Source organism: Manduca sexta, chromosome 25, assembly GCF_014839805.1.
Source record: "Manduca sexta isolate Smith_Timp_Sample1 chromosome 25, JHU_Msex_v1.0, whole genome shotgun sequence".
NCBI lineage: Eukaryota > Metazoa > Arthropoda > Insecta > Lepidoptera > Sphingidae > Manduca > Manduca sexta.
The window spans coordinates 8,150,220-8,164,441 of record NC_051139.1 but is presented as its reverse complement, the minus strand read 5'-3'; the positions used below and the strand labels follow the sequence as shown (position 1 = coordinate 8,164,441).

Here is a 14,222-nt window from a genome sequence, read left to right as displayed (position 1 = left end):
CACTACACTAATTGTAAGTTTCCAAAATATCACGATCAAGTAGTGTTAGTTTTTGACATTAATTTAGAGTTTTTTTTTACTTATAGGTACAAGCGGAGATTAGAACAGCAAATTTTCAATTCTGTATCCACATAATACCTACTTCAACCATTCAAAACACTATTTTCACTTTTATATATAGATGCTTTTTGTAAATTTGGTTTCCAATGCATGGGAACTCTCTGAGGCATACACAGGGAATACTGAAAACGCAAATAAAATACATAAAAGAAACGTAGAGAAACAAAAATAAATAAACAGATTTTAGATTTAGAGCGTATTCAATGTGTAATGAGTAATTTAGCACCAAATCAAAATGTCCTAGCATGATAGCCAGCACTGTAAAGTATGAAGAGATATCGTGTATTGAGCAAAACATTAACATCGATAATTTGTATGATCATGATTACACATAACATGCTTCTGTAACTACACACACAGAGTGTACATGAATACTTGAATGATGTTACATGATAGTGCAACAGAGAGACAGACCGAGTTGTCCCTTGCATTCGCTGAAGTTTTGTTTATCGCTTTGTCCAGTGGTATAAGACCCTGATGGATGTACCACCCGGTGATTAGCAAAACGAAAACAGAAACAATAACAAATAAAACAATTGTGAATTAAACGGGAACTTAATATATGTATATCACTTGTTCTATCGCTATACCAAACTAGTTTCTAATCAACTAAGAAGATTTATTCTTGATTATGTTTACTTATATTTTTTTTACTATAGAAAATGTTTATAATTAAACCAAGGATAAATCTTATAAATCTGATCACACTGTTTCACCCTTTTTCGAAAGTCTAACAATCATGTACGAAATATAATCTTTAAAGTACTTAACAGGTGCAACACTCTGGTGCCTTTTAACCACTCCCACACGGGCCTCCCACGGCAAAGGTACCTAAGGAACATTACGTTCCAATGCACTAAAATCTTTATATTTCCTATAAAACTAAAAATTTTAATATGTGCGATGTGTTCCTCTGTTTTATAGAAAACTGTAAAGCCATAATACTTAGAAGACAGGAGTTATCACCTTGTTAGCGCAGTCGAAGCACGTCGTGACCACCTTGCTTATGACGTTCATTAGGTGCTTCGTCTCTTGTATAACGTTATCTACTTTACTAAATGTCGCCGCGCGGCCCACTGTGGGCTCCTTTACAGTGAACTGAAGTTGTTGAACATAAGTGGGAACCTTATCTAAATGCTCTAGCAATTCTTTTTTCGTTGATCCAGCAGGCACCTTAAACAATTTTAAATGTATTAAGAAATCTTTATTCACCAATGTAATAGGAACTTATATTTTCTAAGTATATTATAGCTCACCTGATAAGAAAATTGTCTAACAATTTTGTATAATCTGTTCGCTTCTTCAGCGAAGTACTCTGCTTGTGTGAAGAGGTCTTGCGTAGTGTTTAAGCGGCCTTCACCTTTCGTGAACTGATACATTGCGAAGGCCATGGAAGACATATTCTTTGCCCTGAAAATTTTTATTAGGAATATATTTTTTATCTTTTTACTCTTAATTTCTTATATGTTATTCAATATAAGTGTCGGTAGGGCAAGTGCAATTACAATTATTAAAAAACTTTTAAAGAATTAAATTTTAATGTAGTATTTACATAGCACACTTATACCTCTTTACTATGTCGTTGTTTTCGTCGGCAGCAGCACCTTGCCACCTATCCGTCTCGGCGTCCATTTCCGACGACATCATTTTCATTTCCAAACCCGATTTCGCTATTTTTGCTTGCTCATCAGAATCAAGTCGTACTGCTTTAAGCGGTTTACTCGTTGTGCCATGTTTCTGTAAATATATTAATTTTGTTAATTATAAATAATAAAATAATTTTTAAATTTAACATGAAATAACTTACCCCAGGCCTAGGTAAACTACTGTATTGTTGCTTATCAGGCCGTTCGTCGGTGAGGTCGAGCAATTCTCTAGCTAATCGTGCCGCATCTGCAAGTAGCCACGCCCACATGTCGACAAACACGTCGAGGTTCTCCCTCGCCGCAGCACTACCGGGATGGGCGGCCAGCGTCCTCGCCGCTGTTACTACTTGAGGACCGTATATCCTCAGATTTATTTCTGCGAATTTCGCGCTCACTTGAAGGGTTTCGGACATTGCTATATGTCTGAGCAATTTACATACCTATAAAAGAAAGTGATGTTGAAGTAACTTGGTAATATTGAAATATTATCACAATTTTTCACTGTAGCTTCAGCTACTAATATAATGTGGTTATTACCTCTATAATATGATCTAATTGTTCATGGAGCTGGCTCGCAATGTTGTGCAGTCTCTCTGATTCTCTCTCACCACAGGAACTGGCTGTAAATGTGTGTCAATTTATCGTCAATTAAAGAAAAAAAAAAACTTTAAAAAAAGCATTACGTATATAGCGAAAATATTCTGTTTAAAATTTTTGAGAGTAGATGGCGTATTGATATGATAATTGCCGCTAGGCAAATGTTACCTATATGAGCAAGGTCGGAGGCGAGTTTCTTGGCGTCATCGGCGAGCGGAGTCAGGTCTCTCGCCTGGTCTCGCGCCGCTGCGACCAGCGCCCGCTCCAACTCCGACGCCGCGCCCGTCGCGCCCGTACATGCACTCTCTAACGCGGCACCGCTTCCCATAGAACCTTGCTCTTCCTTTATAATGTAAAAATGGTAAGTTACTTTCATACAAAATTGGTTATAGATTGCTTGGGAACATCGATTCTGAGTTAAGCTAACATACTTCAAAACTTTTATTACAAGAAAACTTTATAAAATAATCTCTTCTTCCTAGTAGGAATTAGGAAGAATGTTTTGCAACAATACAAGCTGGGAAGAACTGACCTCGTTTGTCTAATTGTGGCTGATGTTATAATAATATACACACTTCACGTCTATCCTGCCTTATCCCACTCCAATATGGAATCAGCGCGATAAACTTATCCAAGCATGTTACAGAAGTTATGTTATACCACATTTGGAGATAACATAATCTATTAATAGAAATCCAGTTCTCGCATCTTACCAAAGATACAGCCACCGCTACGAGCCGTTCAAGCTCGTACGCGATCCTCTCTGCCAGCGCCAGTATCCTCTGCCTATGCTCATGGGAGGTGTATGCGGAATCAGTGAAGTCATGCGTTCGTTCCACAAGAGCCCTCAATGTAGCAGCTAAGGCGCGTCTCCGAGCCGCGTCGGCGCCTCCCCGCGCCCTCGACGCCCTCACTTGTGCCGACAGACCCCTTAGCGCGCCAAGCGCTGTTCCCGCTTCCCACTGAGCAGCCTGTATATGAATAAATATATGTAACATGGAAGGATGACAATTTTATATTATAAATCGAATTATGTTTGATAAAAAATTAAAACTGCTTTAGGACTTGTAATTTTAAATGAAAAATATGTTTATTATTTTTTTTATGAAGGGGAGAATATTGAAGTAGGAGGTAGAAGAGGAAGTGAAGATAAAATTACTACTTATTTACTCTTACAAGCATAGATTTTAATAAATTATGATAAGGTCTAAAAGTCGAAGGGCTTACTTACATTACCTACCGTATACAGCGAATACCTTTTTACTCACCTTCAGTAAAATGCATCTAGGTTCTAGCAATGTTTAATTTTACAGTTCTTGTAGCGTAGCTTTAAGCTTGGCCATATTTTTGCAATTTCAAGCAAATTTGAGCGTGTATCTTAGCAATTATTCATTGTAGATTTTTCATTACAAATAATATAGTAATTAATATAATATATTAAGCATTTAAATGTATCCTATATTTTCTTTTAATAATTTCATATTTGTTATTAGACCTATGTGTTTTAACGATTTGCGCATGATTTCTCCTAACAGCTCACAAGCGTGGGAAAAAATATTATTTAAAAAATCTGTGATATTTAGTGAGGATACAGTGCATAAAATAATAAAATATTTAACTAATACATTACAATAAGTAAAGCTTGAGTTTTTATTAAAATCTAATTACTTTAGTGCGTATGGAAAATGTTAGGTATTAACTATTAAAGTATAATTTGCGACAAAGAAAAATTTTGGTCTTCTACCTGGATTTCATGAAATAATACCTGGTCATGACTATCCGAGAAAGGTTTCAACTACAGGAAAAGAAATAAAAGTATAAATGCATTAAATCAATAAGTATATTAGGGTAGGAAACACAGACTACAGAAGTTAGAAAAGTCAATTAAATAAAATCGTTCTTAGAAGTTTAGTGTATTTATAAAATTTATTACAGCCTATTTTATTGGGTACTCACCTATTAATATTCATCCCGGTAAATTATTTTGTTAAATTATTCAACAGAATTACGATAAGCTATTTAGGAAGGTTTCAAGACATAAAACAAAGTTGCTACGTTATACATATTTGTTAGTGTCAAAATTATAATATAAATCATACACATACAATGTATGTATAGGTTATAGATTGATGGAATATTTAAAATCATTTCCACATAGGCAATTAAAACAGGAAAGTTAGGTAAATAATTGCCTTTATTGAAGTTTGCTACTAAACAGATAGAATTACTTATATATTTAAAATATGTAGACTTTTCGTACGCCTATAATTTTTTTATAGTGCTAATAATATTCACTATACACATTTTTTATAAGTGGGACAATATATTTCGTTCTTGAAAACAAATTAGGCAGAGGTATCCATCGCTGCGTTAGAAATAAAAAAATATAATCAAAATCAATTCCGTAACTGTCAATTTCCATGACGCTCATGCTTTTATCTTAATTAAAAATTAAAAGGCAGTGCTCATCGGTTTTAAGGGCACATAATATTTTATTAAGCCAATATCTACAAGTATAATAAATATTTAAGTGTATTTTTAGTTTCATTTTTAAATTAGCGTGTAACTTTTTAAATCTTTTAAAGATAAGATACAATATTGTTAAACTATAAGTTTTCTTATTATAGAAATATTATACGCAGATGAGCTAAAGAGGCTGCCCATCGCGATAGAGCGATCTCTATCGCTCCCACGCTGACCTCATATATAGTTTTAATATTGCTCTCAATTTTGTAGTTTCTCCTTCTGTATCAGTTGATACTATATGTACAAATTGCAAGTGTTATATGTAGTTTTATAGTACCAATAGTTTCTTACTCTATATATTGTATATGTGTGTAATTTTTAGTGTTTTCGTAAAGTAACAAATATCATATTGTCACAATTTTATAATTTCTACACCAATATCGTTCAGAAAATCATAGACGCTTTGTAGAGACATGAAATATTTTTGCCAAGAAAGTTAATATACATTGCACTTAATATTTGAATGAAATTATAAATTACATCGATATGTTTACTTCATTCTTTTATTATAATCATTGTATTTCTTTTTGTCCATTATATTTTAGCAAATATTAGTATTGTTGCGGTATTCGACAACTTGCAAACTTTAATAACCGGTAGAATAGATGAGAAAGAATTACTTTTATGTATTCTGCTATTACTATTAATTTAACATTTATCTAATGTGACTTTATTAAAATATGAGAAAAGTGGTATCAAATACTTAATTATTATTACAATCGAGAATCTATACTATTATATAAAGCTGAAGAGTTTGTTTGTTTGTTTGTTTGTTTGTTTGTTTGTTTGAACGCGCTAATCTCAGGAACTACTGGTCCAAACTGAAAAATTCTTTTTGCGTTGGATAGCCCTATGTTCGTGGAGTGCTATAGGCTATATATCATCACGCTATACCCAATAGGAGCGGAGCAGTAATGCCTAATCTCAGGAACTGTCGGTCCGAACTGAAAAATTCTTTTGCGTTGGATAGCCCTTTGTTTGTGGAGTGCTATAGGCTATATATCATCACGCTATACCCAATAGGAGCGGAGCAGTAATGGCTAATCTCAGGAACTACCGGTCCAAACTGAAAAAATCTTTTTGCGTTGGATAGCCTTTTGTTCGTGGAGTGCTATAGGCTTTATCATCACGCTATACCCAATAGGAGCAGAGCAGTAATGGCTAATCTCAAGAACTACCGGTTCGAACTAAAAAATTCATTTTGTATTGGATAGCCCTTTGTTCGTGAAGTGCTATAGGCTATATATCATCACGCTATGACCAATAGGAGCAGAGCAGTAACGGCTAATCTCAGAAACTAGGAGTTTGAACTGAATAATTCTTTTTGTGTTGGATAGCCCTTTGTTCCTGGAGTGCTATAGGTTATATATCGTCACGCTATGACCAATAGGAGCGGAGCAGTAATGAAACATGATGCAAAAACGGGGACAATTTATTAGTTTTGAGAGCTTCTGTTGCGTGCGCTGCGTAAACGGATAAAGTTATGCAACAATAATGTATGACAGGATTGTTCCTCTTAAAAAGTTCTACAAAAATATATCATAAAACAAAGTCCCCCGCTGCATCTGTCTGTCTGAACGTGTTAAACTCAAAACTACCCAACGTATTAGGACAAAATTTGGTATGGAGACAGTTTGAGACCCTGGGAAGAACATAGGCTCCCGGGAAAATATATAGCGAGACTTTTATAACGGAAAACTTTAGCCCGAAAAACTTTATAACGCGGGCGGAGCCGCGGGCAAAAGCTAGTTTTCTTATAAAAAGAGTTTATGAAAATGAAGAAAAAATATCAAAGTGGCCATCGCCTTGCCTATGCAATGTTTTTACATTAATTTCAAAAACCTGCTGCGATGTTGCAACATACGACAATTTAGGCCAAGATTTCTTGCTCTTTTCTCTTTGTATGTATGGCTTTTTAATTGGTGTCATAGATGGGCTACACTCCATAACAATTAGGATTGCTGGCTAGCCAATGCATAAAGAAATACTTTCTGTTATCTATGTAAGTAGCTGGCCAAAAGGCGACAAGGGCGACATTAATTAAGTAATATGTAATCACAGCTTGTGTTCAAACGTACTCATAAAGTATGGAAACAAACGTACGTCATAACTTTCTTTCCGCATAAAAATAAGTATTCCGGTTGAGTGCTTGGATCCGCTTTCTTAATTAGTCCTTGTGATTTTACACCGGTAAAGTCCAAGAGACTACAGAAAAATTTTAAGTTGGTGTCAGTATCTTCCGAAGTGGGTAAACTTTAAAACATCACTCGTACCACTTGTAATATTTTGTGATATTTGTTTATTTAGTGATATTATAAGTTCCGCAGGGAAATTCATAAACTTAGCAATAAAATATAAATGTTTACTCCACGCCCGGCCCGGATAGCAATTCCATGTTTTACTGCAGCTACCTAAATTCTTGTAAAATTACTTTTTTCAATACCGTAGGATCTAAGTATATTTTCGCAATCCAGATTATTAAAAATCGTCGTGGGAAATGTATAATACCTAATAAATAATTGATCTAAATACAAAATCATATAACATTTTAATAGTAAGTACATAAAGTAATAAGTTTTTATAGATCCGATTGCTAAGGCAAGTACTTATGTTAATAAAATTAATAATTAAGTCAGGCAAGAAGTGCTGAATATTGCTTAGTAAAGAAGATTTACTATATACATTATATAACAACTGATCTAGCTACGTTTTGCTTTCAATTATTATTTTTAAGTAAGTTAATCGTAAATAATTTTATAGCTAGTAGAATAATTCTATTCAAGTTTAAACCATCAATTCCATCCCTTTGTGCTTATTTTAGCAAATCAAAGGAATTCGTACGTAAAATAAGAACACTTATGTTGACGAACATGTTTATTGTTGAATACGCTGAGAATAACTGCGGCGAGGCATGATATATTTTCAAAAATATCTTTGAAAATGCTTTCACAAAAGTTAAATAGCGACAAAGAGAGAGATTAGTTTGTGGCATTATAATGGTACCAAAGACAAGAATTAACCGAGATTATGCTGAACAAGACTAATTAAACACTACACATTTATAAACTTGATGTCTCTCGGCGTTGTCTTTTCATTTCTCCAAGAGTTATGACTTAACCCGAACGTGTCAGGATGTAAATTTGTATTCCTTTTTTAATATTTTATGAATATAATTTGTAATTTAATTCTTTTGTTCAGGAAAGTTGTGGTTAACATTGTGCACTTTGACAAACTATATGTATGAACTTGTCATGTTAAGTACGTTAGTTAATTAGGTATTGGTATATGACGAATAGTTATTAGTATAAATATGTTAAAAGCAAACCTCTTGCGCATGTTCCTCATGGCCCGGCAATCCGTCTCGCACCACGTAGTGTATAAGGTCCATGGCTCGTCTCATCTGGCAGAACACAGTGTCGCGGTTTTCGCGCGCCGATGCGCTGCCCGGATGCCGCAAACAAGTCTGAGTTATGTAACAATACGTCAGTTTCATATACTATTTTTGTGTTAGATAGTTTCAGTACTCATTCCTTAAATTCAAAGACTGACTGACAGTAGTAATTAGACAAGAATAATAACGTGCATTATATTTATTCGGCTACAGCTACTACCAGATAATAAATTAAAAACAGTCATAATTTAAAAACCATTCTATTAGCGTCAGTCTTTAAATTCATGGACCTCGTGATATTTGTCAAATGATAAAAGCGAATATTCCGAAAGCTGTTATCTGGTGAACTATTTGCCACAATTTGTGAATTCTATGAAAAAGGTTTGAAAACATTCTGTAGAGTAGATGCTACGTGAAAGGTATCGGCGCCGATCGCGGTCGGTCCGCCGCGCCGCGCCGCTCTCCTGGGAGCGCGGACAAATTGCGGGCTTTGCCGTTTGCACAGATTACTGCAATTGTTCACACATGTTACATGTCCTTTTTTATTTTTGTACAATTTAACTTTTACTAATCGTTTTCTACTATGAATAAACGACAAAGGGCTACGATTAAAAGTACATTTAAAAAGCACAATTTAGTTATGAGTAAGATGGAGAAGGTTAGCTAAATACTGTAAAGTTTTTGTTCTATAATTTGTCAAGACTAATGAATTTAAAAAGGTACTATAACCACTAAACTAAATAATAATAAATGAATACAACGTCCTAAAATATATCCTACTATAAATCTACGATCCTACTAGAAAAACTAATTATATATGTTAAGGACGTGAATTTTAGAACATAAATAATACACATTTTATTCCAATCAACTTATCTTTTGGTGGATCAAAATGATCAACAATAAAATACAATTTTATTATATCTTCATAATGCAATAGTTAAATAAACACCTTAATCATAGTCACAGTTGAATTAATGACATTATTATTTACGGTACTATTCCGGCACAGTTGCGCAGAGATCCGACTAACAGGAATTAACTGAGATTCGCAGACCAGGCTTAACGCTGAAACATATTTATTTGTTACAGTTGATCTCCAATTACGCGCTCAGTTGTGAAATGCTTTTGTATTTTACACGTTTCCTGTATTTTAACTGAACATTTAGAGCAATTCATCATGTATTCCGAAATGCTATTTGCATTTTGGATAAACAACCATTTTTGAAACTAAGTTTAATGAGTTTCGTTCTTCTCCTAATTTACTTTTTTTGACGCAATACATTGGTGATTTTCGACCGACGATCCCCATAATTAAAACAACCTGTCTTGCGAGATACACACTGGCTTACCTCGGAACTCACCAAAACCTGATGCTATGGTGGGTTTCCTACTATCTAAATGGTAGGCACTAGTCTAGTGGGTAGTCCCATTCGTGGCTAAAATATATCCGTCACCCTTCCACCACATAAACAGTAAATATCTAAAGTCTAAACATGTCTTAGTTTTTTTATGCTGTAACGATTATTATTAAAGTCTTCAATAGTATGAAATATCCCTTAGGAATAATCAGGTCTTAACATTTATGTAAGTGAAAAAATATTAGCCACAGATGGGTAACTGCCTACTTGGCAATTGGCATTATGCCATATAACTGTGGCTTGAAATAAATACAAATATTTATTTAAGCCGAAAAATTTCTTCTTTTTTAACTAAACCGATGACGCAAACTTTAGTTTACGAAGGCATTTAAGACGTTATTGCTTTCATTTCACTGTTATTAAAGTGTCATTATGGAGTTTAAGAATAAGCTCTGAGGGGCAAAAACCTTCTGGCATGGTGAAAAAGACGCCTGCAGTAAATGAGAAATAATAGCTACTCCTTTCAGTATTTAAATTATTATAGTTCTACACAGAAAAAAATGTTTTAGTTTCTGGTATTTCAGCAATTTAACACGAATAATTGTTTTTAATAGTGAGGTTTAAAATATGCTAGCAAGTTCTATATAATTTTAAGGGGAACCTTCTGAGTTTATTATTTCATGACTTCTGTGTGCATAAGATGTATGTTCTTCAATTACAATAAATATAATCTAAATTGGTTCGGTGGATAAAGATATATAATTAATCCAGAAGGGTGCAACGTTATTCTTTATAAAACGCATATTCTGACTTTGTCACTCTTGAACTCTGGTTGCAATTATTAATTAATACTAAATTCAGTTGTCCGTAATAATTATATTAGAGCTGACATATAATTTTTTGCGGCCTTAATCGGCAAACGGCTAATAATTTATTAAGTAAGCTGATGGAAACACTCGATTGACGCTTCAAATGACGCGTAACCTTGACATGACACGTACATAATGCCACGTCGTAAACAGAGGTGATGTTAATTACAATCGGAAAGGGCTTATTGTGTAGCGTGACTAAGTGTATATTTCTATAAATTAAATGGGAAACGGTAATAAATGTTGAATCACAAACAAATAATTACGGGCCCGAATTGGCGTGGTACTTTCATAATTGATAGAATTTGCGGGCGGGCGACAAGGCTAATTTACGTGAGCCACGAGAACCGACGGACACTCGGATTGAAAGTTTATTGCTTCCCATTTGTGTTAATAACAGTCCTTTGTGTGCTTGAAGTGTTATCTTTAACACATAATACTTGAACAGCTCTTTTAAGAGCGTTTACGTGCCGCGCGTGAAGTCAACTATAGGTAATTCTTCGCAAAATTCACTCACACAGAGCCGTTGCGTAGCTGTGTGCGTAGAGTTAGCGCGTCGGCTATCTTTATAGTCAGACCAACCAATTTTGATCTTTTCGCTTTAATTATCTAATTGGAATTTAACTTATGATTTATGAATTTATGATAAATGAAGAATTCTATTATTAAATATATAAGAAGTCATCATGAAATAGTTTATATGTATCATTTTGTAATTATAAAAAAAAATAAACATTTTTAAAAAAAATTAACGGCAATTTTACAAATTGTTATTTTTAATTTTTAAAGCATTTGCATTTAGAAAGTACCCTTTAGTAAAGTGGAGCTCATCATGAAGCCGAAAGATAGGCACCAGAACTCCGTAATCAGACAATAAATCAGGAAAATTACTGTGCTACGATGTTTATAATGGACCACATAATTACTCCATAGATCTGCAGTTTTTAATATTTAGCGTATTGAAAGTTTAAATTAAGTCATTAGAAATTACATATTGGAATTTATATTTTGAGTCAGAAGGTGTATGTAATGAGATGTCATTTTTAGGTGTATAACTAAAAAGTGAGAAATAAAAGACTTCTTTTTCGGAAGTTGGTTATATTTTTTGGATAGTTTTTTTAATAGGTATTGCTTCTCAGTGACATCGATCATCAATCGATCGATTGTACATCCATGTATAACAATTTACCAGCTTTATATCCATAGTTTTGCATAATATTTGCGACACACGACGAAGCAAAATAGTTGGTTCTGTACTTTTTGACCAACAGCAGTCATCTTTGACTGTAAGTATGGGAATACCGTCTTTTACATCGCCACAGGCAACATCTTTATCAGTTTGTTCCCTAGCGGCCTCTTGCATCCTGTCCTCTGCAGCTAATTTCAATCATTTAGCTAACTCGTCGTAACATTTCATGTAAACATTTTGCGTTAATATTGGTAAATCTATGGAAGCTAACTGTTCGTTTAAATTTGATCTACCAACTTCAGTCATCATAGCTCCATTCACAGTTCCACGATATACGTCCATACTATCAGTATATCTCTTAGCGCTTAAATAGCTTAAATTCCATATTGCACATATTACACTTCATTAAAAATGGTGACTGCAAGCAAACATTATTCTCTTTCAATAGTTGTAAATGTTCGATACTACAACCTGTTGCTCTGTTGTGGTTATTGAGTGTTTTAATTTGATCCAAAAAATATTGAAAATCTATAATTTTGCGGCTTTTAATAACTTTATTTATTTTGAGTGTAATATCAGGCTCGATTACCTAAAAATTAAAAAAAATATATAGGATATACTATTATTGTTATCGAAGTTTACGCAAACACTACATACTTAAGTAAAACTGCATATGGATCTAGACGCGTTTAATTTATACAAGTATAATAACGCCGAAATCTGCACAGGGTTAAACGTCAGGATAAAATAATATGTAAAATTGATGTGAGCGTGTAAACCTAAACTAGCCCAAATAGTTAAGAAGATAGGTATACTAACTCCTACTAGTAGTTTTATTCACTAGCTACATAAATTACCAAATCCCTTATTTCTAAGGTTCAAAGATATAGGATTCCGTCTCTCGTCACTTGATTTTCTTAACAGTGCGCATCAGTGAACACAAAAACCTTGTTATTTGAAAGTAAGCGTACCTATGCATTATGCAAAAAAATCAGCCAAGTGCGAGTGGGACTCGCGCACTGGGTATTTGGCGAGTTGTAAACGTTTTGACAACGGGACAGCAAAGTGATTCTATAAGGCTAAGAACTCACGAAGCGGTTTTTTACTCGCGCCCGCCGTGGTTGAGAAACGGCTGTTTTATTTCCAAACTCATGACGACCGGAGATCTGTGCGATTTGTAACCACCGCGGTCCCGATTATGTCCTGCAAACTTGGCGAGCGATTATCGCAAGGCGGGCGGTTACAAGATGGACAGTTAACGGTCAGTTGAGTTCCAGAACGCCATGGACACATATCAGAAACGATCACGATGGAGGAAAATGGCGTCAGATTTCTGTAACCACCCTCCCCTACCGACTACAGCAGTCGCCCACCTACTAACCACACAGCGCGCTGGTGCTACCGTGGCCCGCACGATTCTACTAGTTGGCCGCCAATACAGCGGGTACCGCATACAACCACGCACGCCGCGGGCGTAAAACGAGTTTTGAAATGTGCGTTTAGTCCATTGAAATGTTACAATTTAAGGACCGAATATTGCATTTCTTGGAGGACGCAATTTTATTTTTGGGCCTTGTGTGGGGGGTCAATAGAAGCTTAACCTCAAGTTTGTGGGGTCGCCACCCTTGTCCCCGGCCGCCATCTTGTAAAAAGGGGTGAAAACACTTTTTTCGCGATATCTCGGAAACTATATGTCTTACAAAAATTTTGTAAAGCCATAATTTGTATCAAATTGTTTTGCCTGCAAATATGTTTTTTTTTCTCCTTTATCCCGAAATGGTAACTCATACCTTTTCTACCTGCATAACATTCGATAAGTTAAATTTGGTAAGTTCTATGGCAAAGAAAAGAGTTAAGAATAAATAAGTAAAGTTGTACGAATTTAACAAAAAAAATGTAATAATATATTTACAATAAAAAAAATCAAAAATAAGTTAAACATTTTGTTTCGACCAGATTCTCATGAGCATTGACGAACCCGGTAAACTTTGGAGCGCTGTAACAGCGTTTTAAATGAATGAAATAAAAAATTATAGGGAACAATTTTCCTCAAAAGATCATTTACAAGTTAGTTTGAGGTAATTTTTTGTAAAATGTAAAAAAGTTATAGAGCAAAAAATAAAACTTTTATAAACATTTTCTCACATTTTTGCTTATAACTTCTTTAATTTTTAATTTAGGGCAAAAAGTTATATAAACTTATTTGTAGGCAAAACAATTTGCTACAAATTATGACTTTACAAAATTTATGTAAGACGCATAGTTTCCGAGATATCGCGAAAAAAGGGTTTTCACCCCTTTTTCCATGATGGCGGCCAGGGGACAAGGGGGGCGACCTCACAAACTTGAGATTAAGCTTCTATTGACACCCCACACATGTTCTAAAAATAAAATTGGGTCCTCTAAAAAATACAAAGCTCATGTAACATTTAAATGGGCTAATTGTTTTTAGCTTAAGGTTAAATTTTTTTCCTTCGAGTAACTATGCTCAAGTGTTTAATGAGTAAAAAAAGCAACAACCAT

The 14,222-nt window shown here is 34.5% G+C and overlaps 1 protein-coding gene across 2 annotated transcripts in view; it reads right to left on the bottom strand.

Annotated features, from left to right (window-relative positions):
* LOC115446785 (alpha-catulin) overlaps positions 1 to 14,222 on the bottom strand; it is a 75,842-nt gene that overhangs the window by 5,814 nt on the left and 55,806 nt on the right. The window contains exons 5-13 of one of the 2 annotated variants that reach the window (XM_030173569.2): positions 8,215 to 8,352; positions 4,129 to 4,158; positions 3,077 to 3,334; positions 2,532 to 2,706; positions 2,304 to 2,386; positions 1,928 to 2,206; positions 1,688 to 1,857; positions 1,377 to 1,530; positions 1,087 to 1,293 (exon numbers count right to left, since the gene is read on the bottom strand). In XM_030173569.2, the coding sequence (XP_030029429.2) occupies positions 1,087 to 1,293; positions 1,377 to 1,530; positions 1,688 to 1,857; positions 1,928 to 2,206; positions 2,304 to 2,386; positions 2,532 to 2,706; positions 3,077 to 3,334; positions 4,129 to 4,158; positions 8,215 to 8,352 (1,494 nt within the window). The remainder of the gene's footprint in view (positions 1 to 1,086; positions 1,294 to 1,376; positions 1,531 to 1,687; positions 1,858 to 1,927; positions 2,207 to 2,303; positions 2,387 to 2,531; positions 2,707 to 3,076; positions 3,335 to 4,128; positions 4,159 to 8,214; positions 8,353 to 14,222) is intronic. The other variant, XM_030173570.2, reaches the window with a different exon arrangement.